The 13,519-nt window shown below is 43.0% G+C and overlaps 1 protein-coding gene across 2 annotated transcripts in view; it reads left to right on the top strand.

Annotated features, from left to right (window-relative positions):
- Positions 1–13,519, top strand: part of NAV3 (neuron navigator 3) — a 448,741-nt gene that overhangs the window by 244,267 nt on the left and 190,955 nt on the right. For both annotated transcript variants that reach the window (XM_014963931.1, XM_014963933.1), the window contains 2 exons: positions 12,360–12,477; positions 13,178–13,230. In XM_014963931.1, coding sequence (XP_014819417.1) covers positions 12,360–12,477; positions 13,178–13,230 — 171 coding nt within the window. The remainder of the gene's footprint in view (positions 1–12,359; positions 12,478–13,177; positions 13,231–13,519) is intronic.

Here is a 13,519-nt window from a genome sequence, read left to right as displayed (position 1 = left end):
GAAAGGCTCTTGGAAGGAAAGGCTGTAGCACAATCTCCTCTGTCCAAAATGAGTGCTGTAATCTCTAGCCAGCAGAGTTATTTGTTTGTGTTTTCAGTGAGTCTCTTTCTTCTTCATTCTCTGCTTCCTGCTCACAACTTCCCAAATCTCGAATTATTTTCTACATAGCAGTGTGGCTGCAATGAGAGTATCCCGTTCCTAATCCTTTACAGAAGCCTTTAGTCCCAGGGGTTGATTGTGTGGGAGGTAGAAGATATGGATTTAATTAAATTTAAAGGCAGTGGCCCTTTAAAGTGAGCTAGTCAATCCCTATCTTTCATTTCCAGTCTGTTATCCAAGAGACGGAGGTATCACTAGAGTGTGTATTTTAAAAGGAAACATAGGACAGTGAGTGAAGAGTTGCAGATGTGGAGAGCAGTCCCTGCAGGGAGAGGGTGGTGGGTGCCTTGTGTATGGCCAGTCATGAGGACCCAGAGAAGGCACCTCAAAGACAAAAGCACCAACTGTTTCGTGTTGTAAGAGATACGGGTTTGGCCTTGTAGTAGAAAAAAACCAACCCATGTGCCTAGAGCTAATAGTACCATTTGTACTTCCATGTCAGGTGGTGGCTATAGGGGGAAGAAAAAGAAAAATGTCAGGTAGTTGCTGTGTGTCCATATTCACACAGCTCTCTCAAGACCATTCTTTTCTTCAGGTATCAGCCTCTTGCTCTTCTGGGTGTATAGTAGACTCCAACAGATCATTTGATTTGTATTTGCTGCACCAGGAGTCAGTGATGACAATCTCTTCAGTTTGCACACATGCCCAGGACTTGGAAGTGTTTTCCAGCTTTCAGTCCCACATCATCTGGTCGTTTCTTTCTGTGCCCTAAACTTGATGTCATATTATTGTGGTATAACAGTAAGAGGCAAAAAATTTGCATCTTAATTGTAGGGGGAAAGATAAAGATATCATAGTTTGGGTACTAGTTTGAAGCAATAGGGTCCAGTGCTTATGCAAAGGTGTCCCTGTGAGCAGAGCTGTAAACTTTCCCTTGTCTCCAAGCCTCAATAAAGAACTTGAGTGCATTTCTATCAGGGTGGATCTTTACATAGCTAAGCCCTGATCCTTCATAAATGCCCTTGTCATGTAATGGAAGGTACTATGTATAACCTGATTATCCATCTTAATTATTATCCATTATCTAAACCTCATTCCTTGGTCTCCAGACCCGAAAGTTGCATCAATATGTTAGTACTAAACATAAGAATGTGCTAGTTTGGTATTAAATTACTCTTTAATTGGAAGTGGTGTGTTTATCTCTTGTGAGATTTATTTTCCTTTTTTTTTGATGGGGGACACGGGGGTTGGATCTTGAAGTTGCTATTTAAATACTGAGCTAAGAGGTGTTTTTTGTTGTCTTCAGAGGTAAATTGTAGATTGAAAAATTTCATGTCATGAATCGCACATATTTTTGATGTTACTTTGGGGAGTGGTGTAGTCTTGAAAAAGTGGGTAGCAGAACTCAAAAAGTGGGACACAGATTAGAAGATTAGCATGGAAGACTGCAGACTGAGCACAGGTGAAGGACTGTCCCAGGTCATAGGGTCCTCCCTTCTTGGGGCACTGCCTCTCTCCATGTAATGTGCAGCCAGAGCCCTTACTAGAGGTGTTCAGGCAAATCTCCCCCTTTATAGTAGAAAGGAAGGGTGTTCAGAACATTTTTAGTAGGAATCTAGAACCTTTTTCTTTCCATTTTATGATCTTTCCAGATCTGGTTGTATTACAAAAGCTGTATATGAGATGGGTCTTTTGTTAAGAAATGAGGAAGAATATAATGTTGTATCTGATATGAGATGAAAAGTCTTCTGTTGTCAAAGACTGTGATAAGATTATTATCTTCTCTTTGTTATTTAAGATTACTGTCTGGCAGAATTTACCTCATATGTAAAATTTGTTGTGCTGGATGATTGCTAATTTAAGTATTATCATCAGAATGGGCAGATCTTTATTTTGGGCAGTGCTTGCAATGGTGATCAAAGGGAAATAAGTCCTAAACTGGTATTTTTATTGAACTGAGCTGTGTCCTTAGTCTTTCAAGTCCTAAAACACTGTTTTACATTTCTTGAACTGAAGAAATATGTTTGTAGGCTGTCATCTGTGTAAGCAAAATTTCATTTCCCTAAGCTTCAGCTAGGTTACAAAAGGCAAAATGGTTGTGCACACATGACCATTACCACTCACACATTCACCACCAAGACCTGTTTTAACAGAAATTAATGTCAGTAAGAAGAGGCCCATATAACTTATGCATGACATCATTAACATATGTACTTAATATTAGTGTGTTACCTTTAGCACCTCACTGGTATGCTGAATGTCCAACACATACATTGATATTAAAATTATAGAACTGGTGACAAACAACTTCTAAACATCAAAGCCCAGGGAAAAATTAAGCAGAAGTTGTTATAAAATATGTAGCTCAGAAAGCGAACAGTTTATTATGTTTATTTTGTTTTGCAAAGCCGTTCTTCCACATGAGAGGAAACCAGACAATTCAAATAAGTTTCTAAGCCTCAAAAAGTACAAGCTAGATGGAGACTTTATATTTAAAGTTAGTTGTGGTCTTATTTGCCACTGTTTTCTTGCAACAAAAGAACAAAAGTATGTTTTAATATTTTTGCATCTTTACATATCAGAAATTTGCCTTCCCACGCTTAAAAAGAAGTGCTGGAAAAGAGGGTTATTTTGATCCCTGGGCCAAGTTCTTTAATGCCAAATCACAGTGTGGAAAGAATGTCGCAGTCCAAGTTATAAATCCTTAAAATGAGCTTTGATGGAAAATCTGGAGTAGTTTCACAGTGGAATCTCCTCAGCTCCATGTGAGGAGCCCTGTTGCTGCTCCGCTAAGGCATGTGCCCGCTCCATCCAGGAATGGTCTGGTTGATACCACAAGTGGCTTATTGCTTGTGAACAAAAAAGGAATCCACAAAGCAAGGATGATTTTGTTCTGCAAATTACTTCATGGTTTCAGGTCTGAGTTTTTTCTCTGTTGTTCTGTGTAGTCATGATCTTGGTGAGCCACAAAGGAAACTTGTGCAATTCAGTTCATTTTTTCCTTTACAGAAAGCTTACCTTTGCTTACTGTGGGTTTCTGTATTAAAGTGAATGCAGGACTAGTCATGAAACATATCTTGGCTGTGACAAGACATGTATAAGACATAAGATTCATGCAAGCTTGGAATATAGGAAGTCTCATTCAAGGGAATGGAATGAGGCCTCCAGTGTAGAGGGACATCATTGCTATCCTGGATGCCCAGAAAAGTAGGAATATGGCTTTCTTTTTACCCTTCCTCCTTTGGACAGGCATGAGTGCTCCTTCCCAGATCACCTCTTTCTTCCAAGGGAAATCTCTTTGGTCAAGACCTGTCAGAGACAGCTGCAGCTCCAGTTTGGGCAGGCTTGGATGTTGTTCAGGTGTGCATGCACATGTAGAAGAAAGAGGGAGTTTCATATATTTATTCTCATTTATTTGTATTGGAGAATGCTAGCTCTGTCCTTTTTGTCAATTTAATTTCTTCACACATCACCACTTTCAGGACCAAAACATGTCCTCCCCTTATATTTGTCACTAGTATAGCATCACACCAGCTTACAAAAGCATCTCGGTGTGTGTCCCACTATGCAGGACAGTCAGCAGCTTTCTCTACCACATCCTCCCTCTCCCCCATCACTTCAGGGACACACATATATCAACAGCAGCAGGAAGGGGAAACCCAGTTTGGTACAAAGGAACCAGCATCTCTGAGGTTCACATTTTGCGGGGGGAAGGTTGCTTGGATTAGTTCTTGTTTTGTTGCATGGACTGAATGCCATGCATTCAGGGTGCTCTTGAAGCCCATCTCTCCATTTCACGCGAAGAGGACCTCTGAGGGAGCACAGCAAGTGACAGGGGACTGCCTTTACAAGCACACTCCTCCTTATCTGAACTAAAATGCTCAGATTCACCTTCTGAGTGGTGTTTCTAGGTGCAGCACCTCTGCCCAGTGGGGAATCCTGGTCTTCCTCACGCTAATAAAATTAACTGAGATATCAATATTTTGTGTAAAAGCTGTATTGAATAATAGGTGCTGTATTTTACTGCGCTTTTACTAAACAGATGCTAAAATTTCACTGAATTTCACTGAATTTTAGAGTTGGAAGGGACCATAGAGATCATCTAATCCAACTCCCCTGCTGAAGCAGGATTGCCTAGAGCTTGTCAGAGGATATTACTCAGGACTGCATCCAGGCGGGTCTGGAAAATCTCCAAGGAAGGGGACTCCACAACCTCCCTGGGCAGCCTGTTCCAGGGCTCTGTCACCCTCACCGTGAAGAAGTTTCTCCTCATATTTGAGTGGAACCTCTTATGTTCCAACTTGTGCCTGTTGCCCCTCATCCTCTCACTGCAAAGAGTCTGGCTCCCTCCTCCTTCAACCCACCCTTGAGATACTTGTCAGCATTAATAGGGTCTCCCCTCAGCCTTCTCTTCTCCAGACTAAAGAGTCCCAGCTCTCTCAGTCTTTCTTCATAAGGGAGATGCTCCAGTCTTCTTTGTAGCCCTTTGCTGGACTCTCTCCAGTAGTTCCCTGTCCCTCTTGAACTGGGGAGCCCAGAACTGGACACAGTATTCCAGTTGTGGCCTCACCAGTGCAGAGTAGAGGGGGAGAATGACTTCCCTTGACCTGCTGGCCACACTCTTCCCTACGCAGCCCAGGATTCTGTTGGCCTTACTGGCCACAAGAGCACACTGCTTGCTCGTTGGTCATTCTGCTGTCCAGCAGGACCCCTAGATCTTTCTCTTCAGAAGTTGTCTCCTTTATAATGTATACTTTAAAGTTGCACAGGTTAAGTACGCGGAGTATTTCCAAGAGAAAGCCTGGGGGCTGGCTGGGGGCCTTGTCAGCGTGGCACTGAGCGCTGCCGTTGCCCGGCGGTGCCGGTGGGGGCTGCCGTTGCCCGGCGGTGCCGGTTGGGGCTGCCGTTGCCCGGCGGTGCCGGTTGGGGCTGCCGTTGCCCGGCGGTGCCGGTTGGGGCTGCCGTTCCCGGGGTGCCGGTGGAGCTGCCGCCACCAGCGCCGCTTCGCAGCCGCCTCCCGGGGGCTTCGGCAGCCGCAGGATGAGTATCTGGCGCCGTCCTGTGGTGGTTCGTTGCTATTGCGCCGGGCTGAAGAGCAGCTGCAGCAAGCCAGTAAACAAAACAATGTGATTAAACCGTGAAGCGAATCGGCATGATTCTTTTCAAAGGATGAACAAGTTACTTTATTCTAGAAGGAGCTGGGTTTTGTTTAATTGGGCGGTATAAAAATCACGTACACACAAATGCACGCTCAAAAAAAGCTCATACCTTTCATTCAGCACAGATGCATCAAAAGCCTTACCCCTGTGCCACTGGTGAGCATTGGCCCCAAACACATGTATTAAATTAATTCTGAGTTGGGATTTAGTAAGAAATTGGAGGAAAGAGAGCACAGTCAGTACAAATGGGTGATTAGATCACAAACTGTAAGTGAAACTTGGAAATCTAACACAGCCCCCTTGAAGCTGGATAAGTCATCTAAAGCTTGCCAGTGATTGTTGAAGAGTATTGTTTCTATTCATTTTCTTAGCTGGGATTAGTGGAGTTTTATTTAATTGTATTTTTATCTGAAAATTACTGAGTGGTGTTGATGGACACATGCTGCTATTTACAAAATAGAATCGTACTAGAGGGATTCTGACATTTTGGTTAATTGGTATGTATCCCTCTAAATGGTTTCTATTCCTTAACTCATAATTGTTCTCATTTGCTCAGTGGGATTCAGAAACAGGGTTTGTGGAGCGTCATTTAATACTCATTTCATTTTGTTAAATGAAATGCATTGGCTTCCATCTTGCCTATAAATTAAGTCATCCTAGTTTCGTTTTCTGGCCATATATTTTTAATTGTGTAAATATTTTTTCTTCTGATATAATTTGCTTAATGTTACAAAAAGTTCCACCCACACCCCCCAGCTTTACATTATAGCAAATGAGTCAGGATGTGTTTTCTATAGTCAGTTGTATCCGGACATAAATCGGACGCTTGATCTGTCTCTTATGGCTGCCTAAATGTGAACAATTGTTTTCAAAGTTAGCCCTTTTCCTTGCTAAGTGGAGGACTGAATCTAATAAATTATTCTTTTGCAACCCAGAGAAATAACCTTCAATAAGAAAATATTTAAAGGTCAGATCCTGCCTTCCAGTTAAGTTTTCCTTAGCAGAGAGGCGTTGGGGCAGGAGAAAAGTGTCTTGTTGCAATCTGATTTCTGCACCCTCGTCTAACACTAGTCAATGCCTTGCGCAGCTTCTCTTCGTAAATGCAAACAGCTTCAGGGACACTCCAACACATGTTTTGCTACCCACAATTTATTAGCCAAGAATAGCTACGTTGAAGTAGAGTTGTGGTCATGCCCTCTCCTCTGGCAAATCCTCTTCTTCAGGGACTCTGGGACTGTTATGTAGGCTCTGCTGGGTATTCAATATCCAGGGTAGGCCACACACTGGAAAACCGCCCAGGAAATAGATATCCAGCCTTTACGGCCCATTTTGTAGCATAGTGGAGAACAACAGAAACAAGTCATCAATCTCTTCTTCTACAAGCATGATTTGAACAAGCATCTATGGGTGAATAGCTCTAAGTGCTATCAACTATCAGTTGTCTCCAACGGCAACATTTTAAGCTGAGCAAATACATTACATTAGAAGTCCCATAGCCCTTTTATTTAGTTAACAGTGTCATATTTCCTCTTTGGCTGACTTAAAATTCTGGTATTGGGGCTTTTTAATAGTTTCATTTTCCTTTATTCCAAATTTTCTTAAATTAAAAAAGGCTTATGAAATGTATCTATATGATCCAAGCATAGACTGAAAAACAGAATCCTGCTGTGCTAAAAAGTAGGTCCATGAAGATGATCAGAGGGCTGGAGCACCTCTTCTATGAAGACACGCTGAGAGAGTTCGGTTTGTTCAGCCTGGAGAAGAGAAGGCTCCAAGGAGACCTTATAGCGGCCTTCCAGTACCTGAAGGGGGCCTGCAGGAAAGATGGGGAGGGACTTTTTACAAGGCCATGTAGTGATAGGACAAGGAGTAATGGTTTAAACCGAAAGAGGATAGATTTAGATTAGATATAAGGAAGAAATTCTTCACTATGAGAGTGGTGAGACACTGGAGCAGGTTGCCCAGACAAGTTGTGGATGCCCCATCCCTGGAAGTGCTCAAGGCCAGGTTGGATGGCCAGGTTTGAGCAACCTGGTCTAGTGGGAGGTGTCCCGGCCCATGGCAGGGGGGTTGGAACTGGATATTTAAGGTTTCTTCCAACCCAAACCACTCTCTGATTATGTATTGCTATGAACCACTGCAACCCAGGTATACTGCTAGAGAATTTTTTTGTAATAGAGAAATGGAAGGAAAAGTCATCGAACTCTTGTTTGCTACAAGATAAAGAGGAAGGAAAAACCTGCGGGAAGCCTGTGGATTCCTTTTGGGAAATGGAGTTGTTAAAAAAAACTTGAGTTCTTACAAAGCCTCTTCACCCCTAAAGGTATTAGGGTGGTATCATGCACAGAAGAGAGCGCGAGAGTGAGCACTAGGGGACTGCATTTCAGTTCTTCCATGCTAATGAATAAGGATACAGTTGTCTTCTAGGGAGTATTTTAAAGGGCGAATGATGAGAACTGGATACTGTTTGTTCCCACATATCTAGGAAGGAAACTTTTTCATATAGTGGAAAAATATTTAAATATTTTTCAAATATAACCTATGCTCCTAAATGGCATGGAAATCTGTCACGAGGTCTTGGCATAACTTGGTTGGCAACAACTGTTGTTCTTCCTAAACAGCAGCATTGGCACATAAGGGAGTGACAGCGGCATACTCTAAGTATGGAAAGCTGCTTTCTCGGTAGCAACAGGAGACCATTTTCAGATCTGAAACTCTATATTCTGTAGCAAACAAACAAAAATATGCAGAATGATCCTGATTCTTGGAATCTGCATTTTCCCACCAAACCTATTTATAAAACTGCCTGATAAAAAAGCATATAGAAGAAATGATTGCAACTCAGAATATCTGGGTTGTATTCCCAGCTCTGTTTGCCCTTGAGTGAGCCACATTAAAAAAAAAATCTGCTGAGAAAGCCTGTATACCTCAGTTTCCCCACATCTACAGAAATAATAAATAGTAGGGGTGATCTCATTTGCGTCTGGAAAGCATGTTGAGCTGATTTAGTGGAAGACCCTAAAGAAGTGTCATGCATTATTATTGCATTAGGCTGACTGTTCTTCTGAAATCCATCTGACATTTCCCACTTGACGTTGATTGTGGGTGGCAACGTTTCTGCATTAATTTTAAAGAGGATGCATTATAGCGCTGCCTGATGTGTAATTACACGGTTTACGATTAAAGCATTTTCTAAGAAAGGCAGGAACCTGCAAGATCCTCTCTCTTTTTCACTTCATTAAACCACCGCGTTACAAAGTGCATTGTTTCACTGGGGATCCTGCCAAGAGGCTCTACTGGGCTCCTTATGGCTACGTGCGAAGTAGCGAGGTGAAGTTCATAACTATATTTGGGTATCGGCGTTTATTTCCCCTACTCTCTTGAAGGTTAGCATGACGAGGGGTTGAGGAATGCTAGGGGAAACTGTCGTTAACATGAGCAGGCTGTGCCCGGGCTCGGATGAATCCTGGTTTGTGTTGCAAGCAGTGAAGTCACCAGGCGCCGGGACGGGGCTGGGACCACACAGACACAGGACCGGGGCTGTTGCCTTATCGCGTTGCTGGGAGCAGATAACAGCGGCTTCTCCCCTACCTTGGCAGCGGTCGGAGCCCGGTGTTGAAGCCGAACGCTGCCCGGTCAGACATGGCTGTGAAAGCAGGGTGGTAGGAGAGGAAGGCTGGGGAGGTGGTAGGAGAGGAAGGCTGGGGAGGAAATGAGTAAGGCAGCAGCCCCGGCCCAGCCGCTGGCTCTAAGGCAGGGTTACTGGAGCAAGCAGCCCAGCGGGGAGGAAGTGTCGCAACCCTCGTGTCTGTGTCCTTCTCTGAAACGGGCTCATCAGAGAAAAATCTGAGATAGGAGGATTTTTGGGAAACGTTCCGACACAATTGGTGCAAGACGAAATGATCTGTTGCTGGCTCTGGAAAGAGGGGAGCAGGCACCGCTCCTCCTTAGCGCTGCTCGGCACCCAATGGGAGGGGAGCACCCCTAAAAAGCAGAGTGTCGCATGAAGTTACTGGTTTTTTTATCTTCTGTTCTGTGTGGCTTTTCTATCATTTGTGAACTGAGTATTGTCAGTGATGATGCACACTGGGGCTTTATGTTTTACCAAGGAGTTTAAGATAAAAATTCTAAGAGGTGCATAGTTACATTGATACTTAAAAACTGCAAAGGAGAGGCTGGCTGTATTTCCCATGGTATCTGAGTCAGAGAATTTCATGTAAAAATAATATAGTGGCATGTGTACTTTCTTACAATTTCATGTGTCTATCTACATGCTTCTCATTTTTTACAACTGACTCCTGAGCAGTTGGGTCCCTAGAAGAATGATATGAATGAGAAGGGCATCCTATGGGGAAGGGGGGAAACGGGAGCAAGTGGCGATCCCTACAGAAAGAGAGGAAATTAAACGTGACATTCCACTGCCAGCTGGGTGTTGGTTTGCTATATTGTCTCCATCAACAACTCTTCACCTTTTAAACTTTTTTTTTTTTTTTTTAGAATGCTTTTGAAGTGAAAAAACTCCTCTTTTGCCACTGCCTCCTCCCAATGTTTTTTTCCACCATTGCGTAACTATCAAAATACAGACCACCAATAACGTTTTAGGGCCTCTGCTATGATGTGGATTATCAACCTTTGTTTACAAAACACTGTTTACATTCTTTATGCTTTTCTATTTTAAATTAATGACAAAATAAAATTATGGAGGGGGTGAGTGGGTGAAGTCCATTCTTAGAATACTATATACTTGCAAAGCAGCTGCTAGAATGAAATTTCCCTGACTGCTTAGTGAGAGGATACTTCAAATTGTAGTCAAAATTAGGATTGGTACACCAGATTGTGTGTGGGCGTGACAAATGAAAAAGGAAATGCTTGGTAAAGTATTTTTATTTGTAATGTGAAACTAACCTAAAATAATATTTGTGGGTATTCAATTCTCTGTGTTCCAGTGGATCAGTTTCACTGGAATACGGAAAATAGTTCTGCTTATAGCAATAGTTCAGAGAATACTTCTAAGACATTACTTTAGAAGAATGACTGATGCTGAAATAATAGTAGTAGGGCATAGATGCTATGGGTGTGGTATGCATCTTTTATCATCATGATTTCATATTGTTCTAAATATATGTTCATATAATCTTTAGAGACTCCACATTAGCATTCACTATATGTGGTTCTATAGTTGAAGAAACACTTCCTTAGCTACAGTTGGCTTTAAAAAACATTTGAATGGGGCCTTTCTCATGTCACTTGTCTATAATAGCAAAAAAGGAATATGAATCGGTGCAAAAACAGGTGACCAAAGCAGACTTCTGCATGCAGCAGGGAAATTTAGCGCCCCATCATACAGCAGCATCCTGTAGCTGTGGGGGAGCTGAATCCACTTTTACAGTTTAATGCTATGGAATTATCTAAAGTTCTAAAGCTGCCAAGAAAACTATGGCAAACCAGCTGGTGATCCACCTGCAGGAATACGGGGAAAAACAGAGTAGACCAAACAAGTCACAGTTCTCTGTTTTAATGAAGAGGGAGAAAATCTGTGACAAAGGTATTCAGCGAAGGAGTCCTTAGCACGTGAACATGAACGGAGCAGTGATACTTTTGCTGGGTGGAAAGTGGTTGTTGGTTCTCTGGGTAAGACTCTGGGCTGGGAATCTCATCCGTTTTCCTGGCTTTGCCACAGATTTCCTTGGTGAACTAAGCAAATTGTTAATGGCTTTGGCCTCTGTTTTTCTGTTAAAAAAAATGGTATTCTGACCCTTTCCTCCCCAAGGGTCTGTGAGGTTAAATAAAAGGATGTTTATAAAGTGAGCTCATACTGTGTTTATGAAAGAGGTGCAGTTTCAACATTTTCAAACAATAATCTCAGCAGAGAAAAAAGTTAAACATTATATTTACTTATACAGTGATGCTGTCCTACATACATGCCTTCTTCCAATGGTAACATCCCACAGTAGCAGGAGGGTCTGGACAATTCCTTTCTTTTAGGGTGTGGAGAAAGGCCACAGACACCCCATGAAACGGAGCCAGCGCTGGCTGCCAAGGGCCACTGATGCTCTCAGGCTGTGAGACACCAAGCTCCGCTGGTCTGAGCTGCCTCTGTGTGCTGGGACACCCCGGGGCGGTGTGAGCATCTCTTGGGGCGCACTCTTCCTTTGGTACATAAGTAAAGGTGTCTGTTCCTCTTACCTCACCCTAAGCACACCCTTGTGGGCGAGCTGTAGGTGCCACCAAATGCCCTCTCTTTGTATCTATATGCCTTATGAAATGCTTTCAACGTCTCTCTTCAACTCCCCCCTTTACTTTGGAGGATGTAGTTCAGCTGGTCCTTTTCAACCTTTTGTTGACAAGTGCCATTTTTGTGCTGCCTGTTGCTGAGTATTTGGTGCTGCTCAATCTCACCCTCCCTCCCCCCCGCCTCCTTTTTTGGCGGAGAGAGGAGGCAGCATATTTCCAGAATACATACACTCTAATTCCAGCGATGAGACTACTGTACATCTGGCGCTCTCAGTCTCCTCTGTGCACGTTACAGGCTGCTGAACCCCAGGCAAGGGGACAAACACCCCGTCCCTGCGCGGTGGGACACGGGCATTGCTGCAGAAGGTGTCACAGAGGCATCGCCAGGCAGGGGATCACCAGTGACAACCCCATGAACTCTTACCAAAGCACAGGCGCTCCTCTCTGCTATCACTTTCTCTTTGGCAGCCCCAGAGGTAGAAAGCTGGTGGTGGGGTGCCCGTGTAGGTAGAAACACGGTGGGAGGTGGAATTGCGGTGGATGTGACTGATTTACGACAGGAGTTTCCTTTACAGTCATAAGGGGAATTTTGCTCGGTCACAGCAAGTTTGAACCCTCATGAAACAGCCTGAATCATTTGAAGTTAAAATAAAACAGAGAATGGCAGGGGGAGGGGCATGGCCGTTAAAAAAAAAAAAAAAGGCAAAAAACACGACGCTAAAATTGTTTCCTTTGGTGCTGACTTCTTAAATGGGACTGTGATTCAGAATAGTTCTGGTGCTCACGCCAACATTTGTTTTAAGAATTTTTATGGTCTTCTTTTCTCTCTTCCCTCTCTCCCCCTTGCCCTCCCCCTCTGCTCTGCAGATTTACACTGACTGGGCTAACCACTACCTAGCAAAATCTGGCCACAAGCGGTTGATCAAGGATTTGCAACAGGACATTGCAGATGGAGTTCTGCTAGCAGAAATCATCCAGATCATCGGTAAGACCAGGGCTGAGAGAAGCACTGCGAGCTGACTCCTTGCATGGGGGAATATATAATTCAAGTTGAATGTATTTAACAATAAGATGAACCCTGAATAATACAATTTGACTGGGTCCATATGTCTCTGATATTTGTGTGGTTCATCCTTGTCTTAATTAAAAAATATGTTTATGTGAGCATGTTTGGAAGTGGCTGTTTAACCATACTTTAAATGGCCAGAACTGTATCTTACACACTTTGAATTGTCAGAAATGAATGCTCCATTAAACCATATGTCTCCCATGTGTGCATTTTGTGAGTTGGAGTGGCTCATACTTTCTGGGATGCCTTGAAACTGTATCCTGACCCTGCAAAGACAATTGTGGAAGATTTCATGTCAGCAGTTATTTTGCAGGGGCTGAAGAATTAGCAGCGACCTCCTTCGCACTTCCCCCTTTGCATGATTTGGCATGTGGGAGCAACTGCTGCTAACAAGAGTGTTGTAGAGTGTTGTTACTGTACAACCCAGCTTTACTTAGAAAGGAGCTCTGTGTCAACAAAACCCTGTGCACTTTATTGCTGTGTCTTTTCTGTTCTTCTGCTTTTTTTTTTTTGGTTTGGTTTTTTAGGTCTCTTTTTTTTTTTTTTTTTTCACCAAGGGGTGGAAAGTTTTATCTCATTGTTTACTTCTGCTTTTCTCCTCACTGTTTTTGTTTAGCAAATGAAAAGGTTGAAGATATCAATGGCTGTCCCCGGAGCCAGTCTCAAATGGTAAGAATAAAATGTATTTTTAGTCTGTGTTGGCACCTCTGCACTTTCCTAAAATGCTTTTTAATAATGATTTATTTGAACTGTGAATATTCTGTCCCATGTTTATCATAAAGTCCGAATTCTCATGTAGTGTTCCTGGACCCTTTTTTTACCACATGTGCTTAGTGTTTGTCACTTCAGTTCTGTGTTCACTAACTTTGGGTCGTGAGGTAACCCAGCAGCAAAACTTCATCACTTCTAATTAATCCAGAACTGCCTTAGCAGACCTGTTATTCTGATGATCCAGATA

This window comes from Calidris pugnax, unplaced genomic scaffold, assembly GCF_001431845.1.
Source record: "Calidris pugnax isolate Ruff unplaced genomic scaffold, ASM143184v1 scaffold44, whole genome shotgun sequence".
NCBI classification, from domain to species: Eukaryota; Metazoa; Chordata; class Aves; order Charadriiformes; family Scolopacidae; genus Calidris; species Calidris pugnax.
Note: the sequence above shows the minus strand (reverse complement) of the source record. Positions and strands in the feature narration are given on the sequence as shown.